The 18,528-nt window shown below is 40.6% G+C and overlaps 1 protein-coding gene across 1 annotated transcript in view; it reads left to right on the forward strand.

The window, feature by feature from the left end:
- LOC144766461 (vitellogenin-1-like) overlaps window positions 1–18,528 on the forward strand; it is a 1,095,729-nt gene that overhangs the window by 453,763 nt on the left and 623,438 nt on the right. The window contains exons 12-13 of the mRNA XM_078650353.1: window positions 319–536; window positions 861–958. Coding sequence (XP_078506479.1) covers window positions 319–536; window positions 861–958 — 316 coding nt within the window. The remainder of the gene's footprint in view (window positions 1–318; window positions 537–860; window positions 959–18,528) is intronic.

The raw sequence follows: 18,528 nt of genomic DNA on the forward strand, positions 1-18,528 counted from the left end.
AGATCTCATAATACCAGTGGTGTTCATAACTGCTGTTACTAGTCCTATCAGATTGACTACAGCGCTCATCTCATAATTGCAGCCTTAGATATTCCAAACATAAACGAGTAGTCAACCTGTGATGCAGAAGCCACTGCCAGCCTATCTACTAATCAAAAGTAGACAAATGTGCAGTAATTAATGAAGGATTTATTGTATTTTATTTAGTTTTTTAAGTGGTTTTAACGACACAATAGTGGCCTTGAAGCATTTACATTTAATGTTGGAGTGTTTAAAACAAATATTTGTGAATTTAATGTATCATCTCCTCATATATAGGTACAGGACATTCTTATGCAGATCTTTGCAAATCACAAAGTAAACGCTGAGGTCCGAATGGTGGCATCAGTCGTTCTGCTGGAAACTAAGCCCACTGCTGCCCTGCTGATGAACATGGCTAACGTTGCGTTAACCGAGAGCAACCTGCAAGTAGCCAGTTTCACCTACTCACTACTGAAAGCTTTAAGCAAAAGCCAAGCACCTGATCTTCTCACAGTGTAAGCAATATGACTTATTTGTTTATGATGGAGCAGGGGGTGAAACTTCCCGTGCCTACAAAAATTTTTTTTGAATGTGTCCATGTGTAACGTAACTTGTGCTCATGTAAAGCGCTCCAATACCTTCAGGTCAAGTCCGCGCTATATAAAACTAAAACATGAAGTGCATACTCGTCCCTATGTGCCTGTCTTTTACAATAAGGGTTGTGCAGTGGACTTCATCACACTACTGGTTCAGAAAAACTCAGTTAAATATTGTAATATAGGTTGGAAGCGTTTGAAATACACAGTATGATAAAGACGAACCCCTTCTTCTTTCCTCAGCGCTGCAGCTAGTAATATTGCTCTCAGGATACTTAATCCTAAACTTGGCCGGCTTAGTTTTCGATACAGCAAGAATCTCCGCGTCGACACATTTACAGGTAATTTGAATCACATTTGCCTAGGCATGTTCGGAGCTAAGATATTCAGATATATTCTGCCACACATGTAGGTTATTTTTCTGAGATTAATTGGTTCAAATGATTCACAGTTGAAATTTTCTCTGAAATGTATCTTTCAAAATATATATCTGTAGCTCGAATCGGACATTCTCTTAAATGTATTTTGTATTACCTACAGGAAGAGACAAAAAATATACCTCCCCCTCCCACCACACATTTCTGTTGCCCCTCCATCTCTTTCCATGTACACTCCACCCCATTGAACATACTTATTTTCTACCCATTTGCATCAATTTGCTTGCAAACACGCTCACTACCACCTAAAACTTCTCCTGGACTTCTAAATACGTCAACAGGGAATAAACTCCACGATCCATTCGGAATGGGGACCGCCTGCCTGCAAGGCAGTGGTCCCATATGCCGTATTACGATGCGACCTCCACCGTGGTGGTCGCAATGTCTATTCATTGTATTGCGGCGGGTGCTGTGGTCTGCAGCACCCGTCGCAGTACAATGAAATGTCATGCTATATATATCTGCAGGCGCAATGTGCCGACATGGTGCTGGGATATGTTGGGGGCACCATAGGTGCTCACCATGGCCCATGTCCAAAGCACAGGAGGAAGGGATGTCCGCTACGGGCCTCCAAGTCTGTTTCCGCCTGCCTGGTCATGGCGTGTTAACTGCTGTTGACAGACAGGCAGAAAGGGATATCAATATCCCTACAGCGGTGCCTGGCAGGCACTGCCACCATTCTGTGGAATGCAGGAGGTCTGATGGGCAGACACATCATGTTTTCCACCCGCCACATTTTGTGGCGGGCGGAAAAAATAATTGAGATGGCGGTGGGACCGTCAACTATGGGCAGTCGGTGGAGGTCCCACTGTCATCGTAATCAGGCCCTTACTGTCCATTGCCCTCTATTCACCCACCCCTTATTCCTGCTGTTACTCCTCACTCTCCAACACTTCTTTTGGCCCCTCAGGCCTGGGGATGGTCTTCTCTTCTGCTCTCCGTAATACTTTGTCATGAATGAGCCGACCGTTGCAAAGAAGGAAGCCTTTGTTAATTAATTAGGTAATTGTACTTAACATGTTTCCTTTTCACCTGTTGATCCGGGATGGTCTGTGAATGCAGCCATGGAAAATACCAGCTTGAACTGTAAGGGCGCAAACAAGTTTGTGAGGGTGCCCAAACTTATCCAGGAGTGTGTTAGAGATTACCCCGACTAACCAAAATTAATAAAACGCAAATATTTTGGCTGTAGAGCGATAGACATGACAGATAATTCTAAAGTAAAACTAAAGAAACATTATTTTACCCCTTTAATGAGACGGGAAAGCAACATAGCCAGACCAGTATTGCCTTACCTTTTGTAGCTCCATGGCGAAGTCAGTTTACACAATGCACTAGTACCCAGGCAATTCCAACACCTTAACCTGACCACTATTTTAGAAGCCTCAGTATGTACATGTTAGACTCGACTCATACCCATAATGTACATACATCTAAAATAATGAATCAGAACAATATTGTAATAACCAAGTGTCAACAGCACCATCAACAAGATGTTATCCACAATGCCTGAGTGTCGTAAATTGCTATATACCCAAGGATGCATTACTCACATTGACCAGGGGCACAACGGGTGGGTAAACCTGCTTTCTTTCGCCCCTGGGGCACAATTGTATTACAGAAGAGGCTGCAGATGCTTGTGTTGCCCCTTCTGTAACACTGGTAGTGCTGGAGCACATGTAGCACATGAGGTGATCTCTCATTTGGTTGGGGGCATGGCCCCATGAAAATGAGGAAATCCCTTTGCCTCTCACTGCATCCATGCCATATTACCGACGTGAGTGCAGAAGCAAACATGCCTTTAGGAAACGCATTGACAGTGTGCCACAAAAAGGTCTTACAGTGTCAATAAGCTCGCTGAGGTCAACCATCTGGAGAGGTGAAAGGGGTTCCAATAGATGCCCCCAGAAATCCTCCGGCAGGTGCATTCAGTCACTCACTGAATCCAGCTGCAAACAATCTCTAATTCCTCCTTCAAAAAGCAGACAGGTTGCTGCTTGCACAGAGAATTGTGGAGCAGCTTTGATGCAGCCGCTCCATATTTGACTGAATATGGGAGTTCCAGAATGCCCTGGAGGCTGCACATTCATTGTAACAGAGAAATTGTACCTGCTTGCCCTGGCACACCAGCTTGAAAGTGCACAATGGCACATACAGGGAGAGAGTACACTATATATTATATGGGCCCAAGTAGGCAGTACCCACAATGTTCCAGTATATATACTGCTGCTCATTCACCAAGTCAATGTCTGGAACAACCTTTTAGGTAAAGCAGTATACTCAGGCCATATAAAAAAATACCCAAACCCATGTTATACCTATAGTCCCCAACTTCCACTCACTGTAGTACTTCTTTTGGGTCTTTAATTTTTGCAGTGAATTTGAGTGCAGCCTTCCACTTGTTGGTTATCAAGAGATAAAGAAACCATTTGCCATATTGTTTTTTAAATTGCCCATAGCGCAGTAGACTTGATTTGTCATACCATTTTATTGCTATAAATTAATTCAAAATTCTTACAAACACATGGAAACTCACCTAGTAACATGGGATTTTTTCTGTGACATAATTTAAGATGTGTATGTGTGTCTGTGTATTACACCACATTAAAATATAACATTCAAAGAATAAAAATTAAAAAATACAACATTCACACCCACACATCTATGTCACATATGAACAGAAGAAGATTGTTCAATACAATTATGGATTGATCCGAGATGCAGAGTGGAATGTAATGAATGAATGAATGAAGACACTTGTATAGCTCACAGTTACTCAACTATAGTGTCCCGGCTCTCAGACATGCCTTCCCGACATCCAACAGACACCCTGTCACTAATGCTGTAAAAAGCTGCTAAAATAAGGACAATTTATTGATGGAATAATTAGGTTTTAAATTATTTCCTCAAGGTGGCTAGGCCCCTCACAGATCTTAATGACATAAGGAGAGAGTTCCATGCCTGTGCAACCAAGAACCTGAAGGAGGTGCCTCCTGACCGAGAGTGAAATATTCTGGGAAGCTAGGTTCCGGTAGGAGGATCTCAGGGTTCTGGGTGGTGTATATTGGGCTACTCTCCTGCTGAGGCAGCGGGCGTCGCTCCCATGAAAGGCCCTGAAGAATAACATCAGGGCCTTAAACGTCATCTTCTTTTCCACATGGAGCCAGTGAAGAGCTTTGAGATGAGGGGAAATATGGGTCCTTGTTTCAGCATAAGAACTGCTCTGGCGGCTGTGTTTTGGGCCACCTGCAGGCGCCTAAGCAGGTAATCAAGCAGGCCCAGATACAGAATATTGGCATACTCTAATCTAGATGTGACCAATGCCTGGACCACAGTCTTTCTACAGTTCAATGGTAGAAGTGGGAGACATTTCCCCAGCCTCTGCAAGACTTGTATGTCCATAGTAAAGTATTACTACAGGTACCCAGGGCCTGCAAATTAAATGCTACTAGTTGACCTGCAGCACTGATTGTATCACAACTTACCTATCTTTTCAACAATGTTCCAGACCTACCTTTGCAGTCTGTGTGTGCAGTTTTAAACTGCCACTCGCCAGTCAAAATAAACCTTTTTTAATGGCCTAAATCTCTCTTTTTAATGTATACATGGCACCCCAGAGGGGGGTATTAAACAACCAATAGGGCAGGGTGCAGTGTATTTAAAATTAGAAACATACTTAAAGTGTTACATGTCCTAGTTGTGAAAAAGTCCTAAATTTTTTTTCACTACTGTGAAGCCTACCTCTTCCATAAGACAGCATTTGGTTCCCTTATCACATTTAATAATTGTTAACTTTTGATAAGAAGCAGATTAGAAAGATATGTTTGGTGTCTGAGAAATTGTAATTTAAACCCTCTTAAACAGTTAGGTCAGAATTTTAAGTCACAATTCTGAAAATTACATTGAAGGTTGGCATTTTCTTGTCCTAACCATTTGGTGCCTGCAGCCTGGTTCTGGGTCACATGATTAGGCATAGTTGGGAGTTGGCCATTGTGTATTGTATCAAGACAGTATCACAAAGGAGGCTCTGGGTATTGGTCAGATGGACCATATCTGATTTGATGAGCGGGTGGAACTGTGACCTACCACACTTGCACTTCAAAGGCACTGGCTCAGCTCACACACAAGGAACTTAGTAGTAGCCTATTGTGCCCCCAGGCAGACTGGGAACAGGACAGAGAATCAGGACATTCCAGACACCCCTGTAGGGGGAATATCCAAAAACTTCCCCCATTTTGAAGTAGGCACCAGATATAAAAAGGGGACTCTTAAACCCATCCTTCTGTACACTCCTTCACCTGTGGATACTACAGTCAAAGGACGCCTTGCTGCTCTGCTGCTTGAGGTCTGCCCTGTTTGCTGGGAAGGAAGATGGGGAATACAACCTTCATCCCAGGGGGAAGTGACTCTAAGGACTAGCTGACTGACATCCTTTTCTGAGCGACAGGCACACAGCAAGTTCCTGAGGACTCGCTGCAACTTGCTGCACTGGGCCTCCCTGGATCTGCAACAGAAGTGAGTTCCTGATCCAAAAGAGGTGCCTTCCAGGTCCTAGACCCTTGGTGTGACATCAGTTGAACTCCTCCTTGAAAAAAGAGATTATTTTCAACCGCAAACAGGCCTGTTCATGCCAAGATCTTGCAGCCCCCACCTACGCGAAGCTCTGGCAAACCTGACACTTCGTATTACGGCGAAGATCAGCAGATTGAGATCTGCACTTCAACTACAGCATCAATGCCTTCTGGGACCGCAAGTGCAAATCTCCAAGATATACCATCCACAACTCCCAACACGATCTTTGTTCTACTGCTATGACTGCCTCTAACTCCCTGCCTGCTCTTTGTGTTACAGCAACAATCATCTGTGATGCTCTCCCTGTTCCTCATTATGCTGTTTGGATTTTTGTTGTTTTAGTGTCAAATGATTTATTACTTTCTACTATATTTTACTAAATTGGTGTGGGATTTTTCGGGTTTTGTTTTTTCAATTTATTATTGGTTGTGAGCTCCATAACTACTTTACACATTGCCTCTAAGCTAAGCCAGTCTGCTAAAGTGCCAAGCTACAAGAGGGTTATTTAGTGACTTTTTTGGTTCACCAGGCAAGGATTGTGGCTATTACTTCAGAAAAGCTCACAACCCCTTTAACCAACAACCCGATTTCTCTCATTAGCCTTAAAATTGAAAACATATATATTTTCCAAAAAGCCCTCAAACCATGCACAAATGAAATCATTCCAAAGGAGATCCATAGAAGCAATCCAAAGCATCTCGAAACCATGAAAACTAGAAAAAGTGCTTAAAAAATGCTCCCGGAAACCTGAGAAAAAAAGGAACTCAAAGAAAAAATATTGGTTTATTAGAAATCAAAATAGACTTTCTATAAAAATAAATCATGCACATAGGACACTTTTGTATAGAAAAACCCACAAAGTAAAACAGAAAACCTACTTGTAAAAAAAGCATAAAAACACAAATACCTATGCATAACAATTAATCATCAAAAAGTGAAAACATAGCACAATATAACATAACCTATCAATACATTATTAAAACACTGTCTGAAAACCTAAACCAACACACTAGAAAAAGAAGCTACAATAACTGCAAATAAATGTACAAAATACCCAAAGACAACACTATAACTAACCTCTAGAACTGCCCCCACATGCTCCCTACCCTCTAAACCTACACTAAAAAAAAAAATTAAAAGGAACTTGCCTATTCCAACAACCAGCAGTACCTGCCCATGATCTGGAAAAAAAACAAATAATTACAAAATTGACTACAAAGTAGAAATAAATGGGAAAATAATTTTCAAATGATAAAAAAATCAAAATGAAAAAAATTATTAAACATGTTAAAAACAGGTACAAATTTAAAAAACATTGTGAAGTACAAATTACATATTAGTATAAAACTAATACAACTATTTAATACTTACTTAAAAAACGTATTTGAAAACTATGTTCAGAATATGTATATAAAACAAATCAATTCATTAAAAACAAATATTAAATAATAGAAAAAAGGTCTGCAAAATGTACACCATTAACTCTATTTAAAAAGTATTTACTTTGTTCAGTTAATATACAAAATGCAAGAAAAAGTGTTTTATTGATCAATGTATAAATGTTTTGTAACTATAAATATATATGTTAAAGGAAATGAAAATGTTAAAGTAAATAAACTGAAAGAATACAGAAGAATTGAAAATGTTTTTATTCTTTGAAAATATGGGAAAAGTAATGTTATTTATGACAAATATAGAGCCATCATCTATGTTAATTATCTTTCTAAACATCAACAATTCTAATTAAATGACATAAGCTACTCCTACTACATAGAAATACAATTTAACAGACCGAGAGTGAAATATTCTGGGAAGCTAGGTTCCGGTAGGAGGATCTCAGGGTTCTGGGTGGTGTATATTGGGCTACTCTCCTGCTGAGGCAGCGGGCGTCGCTCCCATGAAAGGCCCTGAAGAATAACATCAGGGCCTTAAACGTCATCTTCTTTTCCACATGGAGCCAGTGAAGAGCTTTGAGATGAGGGGAAATATGGGTCCTTGTTTCAGCATAAGAACTGCTCTGGCGGCTGTGTTTTGGGCCACCTGCAGGCGCCTAAGCAGGTAATCAAGCAGGCCCAGATACAGAATATTGGCATACTCTAATCTAGATGTGACCAATGCCTGGACCACAGTCTTTCTACAGTTCAATGGTAGAAGTGGGAGACATTTCCCCAGCCTCTGCAAGACTTGTATGTCCATAGTAAAGTATTACTACAGGTACCCAGGGCCTGCAAATTAAATGCTACTAGTTGACCTGCAGCACTGATTGTATCACAACTTACCTATCTTTTCAACAATGTTCCAGACCTACCTTTGCAGTCTGTGTGTGCAGTTTTAAACTGCCACTCGCCAGTCAAAATAAACCTTTTTTAATGGCCTAAATCTCTCTTTTTAATGTATACATGGCACCCCAGAGGGGGGTATTAAACAACCAATAGGGCAGGGTGCAGTGTATTTAAAATTAGAAACATACTTAAAGTGTTACATGTCCTAGTTGTGAAAAAGTCCTAAATTTGTTTTTCACTACTGTGAAGCCTACCTCTTCCATAAGACAGCATTTGGTTCCCATATCACATTTAATAATTGTTAACTTTTGATAAGAAGCAGATTAGAAAGATATGTTTGGTGTCTGAGAAATTGTAATTTAAACCCTCTTAAACAGTTAGGTCAGAATTTTAAGTCACAATTCTGAAAATTACATTGAAGGTTGGCATTTTCTTGTCCTAACCATTTGGTGCCTGCAGCCTGGTTCTGGGTCACATGATTAGGCATAGTTGGGAGTTGGCCATTGTGTATTGTATCAAGACAGTATCACAAAGGAGGCTCTGGGTATTGGTCAGATGGACCATATCTGATTTGATGAGCGGGTGGAACTGTGACCTACCACACTTGCACTTCAAAGGCACTGGCTCAGCTCACACACAAGGAACTTAGTAGTAGCCTATTGTGCCCCCAGGCAGACTGGGAACAGGACAGAGAATCAGGACATTCCAGACACCCCTGTAGGGGGAATATCCAAAAACTTCCCCCATTTTGAAGTAGGCACCAGATATAAAAAGGGGACTCTTAAACCCATCCTTCTGTACACTCCTTCACCTGTGGATACTACAGTCAAAGGACGCCTTGCTGCTCTGCTGCTTGAGGTCTGCCCTGTTTGCTGGGAAGGAAGATGGGGAATACAACCTTCATCCCAGGGGGAAGTGACTCTAAGGACTAGCTGACTGACATCCTTTTCTGAGCGACAGGCACACAGCAAGTTCCTGAGGACTCGCTGCAACTTGCTGCACTGGGCCTCCCTGGATCTGCAACAGAAGTGAGTTCCTGATCCAAAAGAGGTGCCTTCCAGGTCCTAGACCCTTGGTGTGACATCAGTTGAACTCCTCCTTGAAAAAAGAGATTATTTTCAACCGCAAACAGGCCTGTTCATGCCAAGATCTTGCAGCCCCCACTTACGCGAAGCTCTGGCAAACCTGACACTTCGTATTACGGCGAAGATCAGCAGATTGAGATCTGCACTTCAACTACAGCATCAATGCCTTCTGGGACCGCAAGTGCAAATCTCCAAGATATACCATCCACAACTCCCAACACGATCTTTGTTCTACTGCTATGACTGCCTCTAACTCCCTGCCTGCTCTTTGTGTTACAGCAACAATCATCTGTGATGCTCTCCCTGTTCCTCATTATGCTGTTTGGATTTTTGTTGTTTTAGTGTCAAATGATTTATTACTTTCTACTATATTTTACTAAATTGGTGTGGGATTTTTCGGGTTTTGTTTTTTCAATTTATTATTGGTTGTGAGCTCCATAACTACTTTACACATTGCCTCTAAGCTAAGCCAGTCTGCTAAAGTGCCAAGCTACAAGAGGGTTATTTAGTGACTTTTTTGGTTCACCAGGCAAGGATTGTGGCTATTACTTCAGAAAAGCTCACAACCCCTTTAACCAACAACCCGATTTCTCTCATTAGCCTTAAAATTGAAAACATATATATTTTCCAAAAAGCCCTCAAACCATGCACAAATGAAATCATTCCAAAGGAGATCCATAGAAGCAATCCAAAGCATCTCGAAACCATGAAAACTAGAAAAAGTGCTTAAAAAATGCTCCCGGAAACCTGAGAAAAAAAGGAACTCAAAGAAAAAATATTGGTTTATTAGAAATCAAAATAGACTTTCTATAAAAATAAATCATGCACATAGGACACTTTTGTATAGAAAAACCCACAAAGTAAAACAGAAAACCTACTTGTAAAAAAAGCATAAAAACACAAATACCTATGCATAACAATTAATCATCAAAAAGTGAAAACATAGCACAATATAACATAACCTATCAATACATTATTAAAACACTGTCTGAAAACCTAAACCAACACACTAGAAAAAGAAGCTACAATAACTGCAAATAAATGTACAAAATACCCAAAGACAACACTATAACTAACCTCTAGAACTGCCCCCACATGCTCCCTACCCTCTAAACCTACACTAAAAAAAAAAATTAAAAGGAACTTGCCTATTCCAACAACCAGCAGTACCTGCCCATGATCTGGAAAAAAAACAAATAATTACAAAATTGACTACAAAGTAGAAATAAATGGGAAAATAATTTTCAAATGATAAAAAAATCAAAATGAAAAAAATTATTAAACATGTTAAAAAGGTACAAATTTAAAAAACATTGTGAAGTACAAATTACATATTAGTATAAAACTAATACAACTATTTAATACTTACTTAAAAAACGTATTTGAAAACTATGTTCAGAATATGTATATAAAACAAATCAATTCATTAAAAACAAATATTAAATAATAGAAAAAAGGTCTGCAAAATGTACACCATTAACTCTATTTAAAAAGTATTTACTTTGTTCAGTTAATATACAAAATGCAAGAAAAAGTGTTTTATTGATCAATGTATAAATGTTTTGTAACTATAAATATATATGTTAAAGGAAATGAAAATGTTATAGTAAATAAACTGAAAGAATACAGAAGAATTGAAAATGTTTTTATTCTTTGAAAATATGGGAAAAGTAATGTTATTTATGACAAATATAGAGCCATCATCTATGTTAATTATCTTTCTAAACATCAACAATTCTAATTAAATGACATAAGCTACTCCTACTACATAGAAATACAATTTAACAGGATGGAATTTAAGGTAACGGGGCAAGATGGCCGCTGACAGTCTGTAGGGAGAGGACGCGCTCCCTACCCGCTCCTCTGCTCCTGACTTTACGAGGATTTTACGAGGAGGAATGATACCATAAAACGGCAGTGGTTTTTGATAGCGTATATCTGTTACGTGCAGTGGCTTTCACCTTGTGATAAGAAACGGGAGAAGAACAGTCTATGTGGTTTGTTACGAAGGCAATAACGGAGGTACTAACCTTCCCGATAGTGGAAGAAGTGCTGACGCGGGCAATGGCTAATGCACGTCAGCTGATGGTGAAGGCGAGTAGCTGGAGACAACAGCATCAGCAGCGGTTGAAGCGATATCGGCAGCGGCAGAGCTCAGCGGCTGCTTTGTCTACAACTTGGCGTTCAATGGCGCCGAAGATTTCAAGAGCTCTGAGGGATGAGAAAACTGCTTGGAGCGAGTCTGATGCTCCGGCGGCCAACCTCCGTACAAAGAAACTGATACGGACTCAGGAGGAGAGCGAGGATCCACACGCTGCCGAGCAAGGAAGGAGTACAATACGAAGTAAGGAGGCTGGTAACAGCGTGGGGGAGAAAGCGAAAAAAAAAGACAAAAGTAAGCCAGCGCTGATAAATAAAGGAAATAAAGGAAAAGCAGCAGAACAGGGGAATTTGAGACAACCGCTAGTTTCAGAGACTTTTCTTCCTGTCTCCGCAATTAACTCTCATGCGCCTGGTATTACTATAGCCCAACCAGACTCCGTGGTAGCCGTGAGTTTAGACCCTGACTGTGGCTCCCTTATAAATGAAGTAGACAGTAATCTGCTGGCAACTAGCCTTCCAACACAGTCTGATAATTTGGGAATTTCAAACAAGAAGACTTACAGAGATATTGAATCGTCACAAGGAGGTCTGCTACAGGGAAAAGAGGAGAACTCTTCGGGGCAGGACAAACAGAGGCATGGAAAGGAGGGCGAATCGATAACTGATATTGGCAATGTTAGAAACGTTAATAATGCTCCAAATAATATAGCTGTTGATCTTGGCATTATAGAGAATGGCAGCATTTCACACCAGGCTGAGGAGAGCATTTTACCTCCAAATTCGGGGTCAGACAACATTTTGGTCCTAACAGAGGTATTGACAGAGGTATTAAGGGAGGAACAAAGCAATGCGAACGCTTCTAACCTGTTTGTTATCACAGGGGAGGATAGTAACGAGACTAACATGAGTAAACAGTCTGATATGGGGAGAGTTGGAAATGGTAATGATAATATTGACCCTAAGGTGGTGACATCTCTAACCGGTTCCCCTACTGATGAATGCTTTTTTTCTGTTAATGAGGGCGAGGAGGAAGGAGAAGAGGTGGGGGCGGTTGGGGGAGGTGAGTCAGAGGACTCCTCCATTGCCGACTTGGGGAGTGACCAGACATTGTCAGGACTTGTAACAGAGACCATATCTACATCTGGTTCTGGAGAGGTTTCTGACCAAGATCTAGCTGCAAAACGCAAATCTAAAGTCTTGACTAAAAAAAGGAGAAGAACAAAAGGATCTATAAGCCCAGCAGCTATTAATGTCGCAAAGAGACTCGACTGGGACTATGCACCTACATCACAGATGTATAAGGAGGGTGTTGGGGGTCTAGATGAAACCATGGGCTCTACACGGGTGAATGAGGAGAGAGCCAGGCAAGGCCAATCCGAGACTCAGACCCATAGCCAGGGGCAATCTCAACGTCCAAATTCACCTATGGGGTTTGAAATGATGTATTCAATGCTTAAACAAATTCAAACTGAGGCAAGGGTAGAGAGTCAGAGAGCCAGACAGGAAAGCAAAAAAATACAAAGTGCCCTTGGAAAAGTAAATAAAGCGTGCGCAGATCTGGCAGGGAGAGTTACAGAGGTCGAAGAAAGAACTGGGGCCCTGGAAGATGAAATGAAAGGTTGGAAGGAATTTAGACAAGATCAAGAGAAGACTAACAGCGATGTATTATGGAAGCTCGAAGATTTCGAGAATAGGCAGCGGAGAAATAATGTCAGACTCCTAGGCATTCCGGAAGGAAGAGGGGGACAGGACGTTAGAGCCTATACAATGGAACTTCTCAAGGGTGCACTTCCAGACATAAAAGGCTGGGACTGGGAATCAGAGATTCAGCGTGTTCACAGATTCCCATTTACACAGAGGAAGGGGGATGGTTTAAAAAAGCCTAGAGCAATCTTAATCTATGTGGGTAACTATTTATTGAGAGAAGAGATAATGGCCAAAGCAAGGCCACAGGCAAAATGTAGGTACCAGGAGGTAGAGTTTTTTGCAAGACCAGACTTCTGCCACACAACGGTAGAGCGGAGGTGGAGACTGCGGGAACTAATAGCTCCGTTTCAGAGAATTGGCTGTGAGGCATACTTAATGTTCCCCAGTAGATTGAAGGTGGTAAAAGGTGGTCAATTTAAAATTTTCCATTCCGAGATCAGAGCAGCTGAATTTTTGGCATGGCTCAAGGAAAGGAACTCACAGAGTCACACATACTCTCAGGCACAGGCCGATAGGGAACTAGTGGTAGATCTGCTAGCTAAAGGCAGCAGGATATAAAGTTTGGATATTTTTTTTGGGAACTAGTCTAGAAGCACGAGAATTGCATTGTACTGGTACGCAACTCTGTAGATAGGTATCAACAAGTGTGCATTTTCTTTGCCAATCAGGAAAACAATAGGAGTGGGGGGGGACGCGGGGCCCAAGCAGACACAGCTGTCACACATAGGTCCCTCGGACCTATTTGCCTGTAGGAGGGGTGGGCTAGTCGGGGTGGGGGGTCAGGGTGGGGGACACGGGGGGGCAAGGAGCACAGAGTAAACTGGAAATATAGAATACAGGAAACATTATGGAATAAGAGGATTAATAAAATAGAAGAAATATTGGTGTTGTATAAAGCCGTGAACATAATGTGTAGTATGTTTTTTGGTTTTTTTTAAATGAGCAAAATTACGGTTATATTTGTCAAAAACCCAGGATGAGTATTCGAATAATGACATGGAACGTGTGTGGTCTTAACGATAAGGCAAAAAGACAGAAGGTAGCAGTCTTGATCAAAAATCTAAGATTAGACTTTTTAATACTCCAAGAGACTCACATACAGTTGTCCGAAATTAGGCTGCTAGATCAGTTAGGCCTCACTGTCATAGCACACTCTAAGCAGGGAAGTAGGAATAGGGGTGTTGCTGTGCTGGCAAGGCAAAGAGATATCACCATTAGAAAAAAGTGGGAGGATGCTTGGGGTAGATGGGCTTTAGTAGAATGTCTGGTTGGAGAAACATGGGTCACCCTTGGCTCTATTTATGGATCTACAGGAGATGATCCGGAGATTTTTGAAGAAATCGATATCGAGTTGGCGACTTGGGCTCCATTTATATTGATAGGAGGAGATTTTAATATCAATGGAGCAGGGGGATTGGGGCTGGGGCTAGGACCCCCAGTCAAATATAAGGGAAGGAAGAAAAAAGTTTTTAAAGCAATCTTTAATTTAGCTAGAAATAATGGCTTACTTGATGTATGGGATACCCTTAACCCAGGCCAAGATGGCTTTACATATTATTCAGCACCCCATAGAATAAGCGTGAGACTAGATTATTTTTTAATTAGTAGTCAAGGCATCGATGGGACAGATATTGAAAGAATACCAAGGTTGTTATCGGACCATAACCCTCTTATAGTCACCTTAAAGGGGATGACAGTGGTAAGGAAGGTCTCGGAGTGGACATTTGAAAAGGCACTGCTAGTGGAGGATACATATATTCAACATATGAGGAGATGGATAATTGAATTTTTTAATATAAATAGGCATACAGCACCCGTAGGGATAGTGTGGGATTGTTTTAAGGCCGGAGTGAGGGGCGAGACCATTAGCTTTGGAGCTAGGAAAAGGAAACAGGAGAAAGAAAGAAGCGATGGGGTAAGGAGGGAACTATTGCTGGCAGAGGAGGAATTGAATAATAGGACAGACCAAATTGGTAATGGAGATACAACGGACTCTGCATATATCAAACTTGTAAAATTACGAATGGAAGCAGAAGAACATATAGCTGAAAGGGCAGCCAAACAATACACAGTGAATAGAGAGAATTGTTATGAGATGAGTGAAAGAGTTGGCAAAATGTTAGCAGCTAGAACTAGACAGAAGGTATCTCTTGGTGAGATAAAAGCAATAAAAGACAGCTCAGGGGTGACTGTAACCAATGTACAACAAATAAGGGAAGTCTTCAGGAACTTTTATATGGACTTATACTCTGAAAGTGAGATAAAAGATCCTGAAGACATAATTGAGTATTTGAATCACTATGAGGGGAGGCAGTTGGAAGAAATAGAGAAGCAGAGGGTCGATAACTCGTTAGACTTAGAGGAGGTGAAAGCAGCTATGAAGAGTTTATCATCAGGAAAGGCGGCTGGTCCAGATAAAATCCCGTTAGAGTTCTATAAGGTGTTTTGGGAGGAGGTAGGAGGAGATATGCTTTACGTTATGAAACAGGCACAGAAGGGATGTTCAATACCAAACACTTGGTCTGAGGCTGAAATTGTGGTCATCCTTAAGAAAGGGAAAATACCAACAGATCCGGGGTCATACAGACCAATTACTCTCATGAATACAGACACAAAGATATACTCAAAGGCACTGGCTACAAGATTTGCCAGTGTAATAACACCTTTAGTTACTACCACCCAACATGGTTTTATACCGGGACGTGGGACTACACACCACGTAAGGAAGTTAATTACCCTTATGGACAAAACAGAGGCTAGCGGGGACCCATTCGCGGTACTATTACTGGATGCTGAAAAAGCTTTCGATCGGGTATCATGGGTATATGTGTGGAGTGTTTTGGAAAAATTGGGATTTGGTAATGGCTTTTTGACAGCGATAAAGACACTGTATAGAGATCCTGTAGCGGCAATTAGAATCAATGCGGGTTTAACGGATAAAGTAAAAATTAATAGGGGCACAAGGCAGGGTTGCCCATGTTCCCCGCTATTGTTTGCAATATATCTAGATCCGCTAATCCGGAGACTGGAGTCAAATAGGAACATTCCCCCAATTGTTACATCTAGGGGGGAGTGTAAGATTTTGGCCTATGCTGATGACGTGGCGGTTATAACAACATCACCCACAGAGGCTATAAGATATGTGGAACAGGAGGCAAAAGAATTTGGGAAGGTCTCTGGGTATTCTTTAAATACCGGAAAAACACAAATTATAAAAAACAATAAGGCTTTATGCCAAGATCCAAGAGTGGCACAGATGGGAACATATCTGGGAATAACCATAACCTCAGACTTAGATAAGATAGTAGAACTAAATATTGATCCTATTGTACGTAAAGTAGGGGGAGAACTAGACAGACTGAACAATCTCCACTTTACTTTGGTCGGAAGAGTGAATATTGTAAAAATGTTAATTATGCCGAAATTTCTGTATCTTTTCCGAACAATTCCCTTATGGTTTGATAACGTGTGGTTTAAAAGGATTGAAAATATGACCAACAAATGTATTTGGTCCAAAGGCAAGACTAGGAGAGCGGCGAGATTCCTGGCACTCCCACGGGAAAGAGGAGGATGGTCATTACCAGACTTTAAGTTTTATTATTGGGCCGCTGCTCTGCAGTATATGGTAGGATTAATAGGTGGAGCTGAAGCAGAAGGAGAAGATCATCTGGGGTCATTAGCGATATATGGCATATTGATGGGTGAAGAAATTAAAAATATTTTTTTGAAAAACTTTGACACAGCGTATTTCAAAAGAACACGCTTCAAGACTATTTTGGCTGCACATAATATATGGAAGGCTTTTATGAAAAAGTTTGGTTTGGGGAAATTCAATAGATATACGAGGATATATGAGAATAAGCTATTTCCGGGAGATATATTTTTTGACTCAGTATACACAGAGTGGCATCGGAAAGGGGTAACAAAACTGGGGGATGTTATGGGGACACAAGGGGTGAAACAATTTGCAATATTACAGAGAAAATTTAATTTGTCTACAAGTCACTTCTTCAAATATTTACAAGTAAGAAGCTTCCTACAAAATAAAAGAGGTGGAACAAGAGGATTTGAAAAAAATAACATATTAGAAATAATAGAGACTGGAGTAGATTGCACAATTAAAAGGTTTTACACCGAGCTAAATGATCAAAGGCCAGACGATATGGCTAAATGGGGGGAAATCTGGACAACGAAGCTGGGCACAGAACAAGAATGTTTTAATATATCATTAGAATTAGGGAAGAATATTCTATGCTCTGCGTCATTACAGGCACAGCATTATAAGACCATGTATTGGCTATACTACACACCGGCTAAATTAGCACAATGGGGGGCGACAACCGGTATAAACTGCCCTAGGTGCATGAGTGTAGAGGCAGATGCTATTCATATGTTTGCAACCTGTCCATGTCTAGTTACAATATTAAAGGAGATAGAAATGTTTTTACAAAGGGCATTAAAATTATCTGCTAACTTAACACCTGCGATTATTTTGCTGGGGGTAGATGGAAATAATGATGATGAGGCAGGGAATTACTTTATTTTTGTTGCCATGGCAGTGTACAGACTGTGCGTTGCCTCTGCATGGCTAGATCAAATAGCACCATCATTCCAGCAATGGTTAGCTAGGTTGTTGAGTATATATAATTTAGAAAGAGCGATCTACTCAAGAAGAGGGAAAAATTCGAGGAAATTAGGTCTGAAAATATGGGAGATAATAACGAAATGGAAGGAAGAAGGATGACTTGTATAGGAAATGTATATAATTTGTATATAATCTGTAAATAAGGTATATTGCATATAGTGTGTATAATTGATGTCAATATGTAAGTATAAGGAGAGTGATTTCATCCCAATAAGGATTGATGTAACATTTTTGGTATGAAGAAGAAGTTTTCGGTTTAGGATGATTAGGTATTACTGGTTTTTTTTTGTATTCTTTATTAATTGCTCCACGCCCCCTCTGTGCTCCAGAGGGTGTAAAATATTTAAAATCTGTCAATAAAAAGAATAAAAAAAAAAAAAAGAAATACAATTTAACAAAGGAATTTTACACTGTAATGTTACTATCAAATATTCCCGCTTCAACGTAAACTATTTTCGGGGAATTGTTGGACACTAAACTGGTAACATTTACTATTCCCACTCCAATCTAAAACATTTCGGGGAAGGTGTTGGGCACTAAAGGGGTGACATTCACTTTTCCCTCTCCATAGTAAACCATTTTGGGAAAGTTGTTTGACACTAAAGGGGCAACATTTACTATTCCAACTCCAAAGTAAGTCATTTTGGGGAAGGTGTGGGGCAATAAAAAGCTATATTTACTAATCCAACTCCTATCTAAACCATTTTGTGGAAGGGGTTGGAGACTAAAGGGGCAACATTTACTAGTCCCACTCCATTTAAAACCATTTTGGGAAAGGTGTTGGTTACTAAAGGGCAATATTTCTTATTCTCACTCTAATCTAAACCATTTTCAGGAAGGTGATGGAAACAAAAGGGGTAACATTTACTGTTCCATCTCCAATAAATCCTTTTGGGAAGGGTTGGATACTAAAGGAGTTACATTTGTCATTCCCACTCCAGTCTAAACCAATTTGGAGAAGGTGTTGGACACTAAATGAGTGACATTTACTATTCCCACTCCAATCTAGCCCAAGTTGGGGAAAATGTTACACACTAAGTCCAGACTAAACAGTTGTTGGACACTAACTCCAAACTAAAC

This window comes from Lissotriton helveticus, chromosome 1_1 (genome assembly GCF_964261635.1).
Source record: "Lissotriton helveticus chromosome 1_1, aLisHel1.1, whole genome shotgun sequence".
Classification (NCBI taxonomy): domain Eukaryota; kingdom Metazoa; phylum Chordata; class Amphibia; order Caudata; family Salamandridae; genus Lissotriton; species Lissotriton helveticus.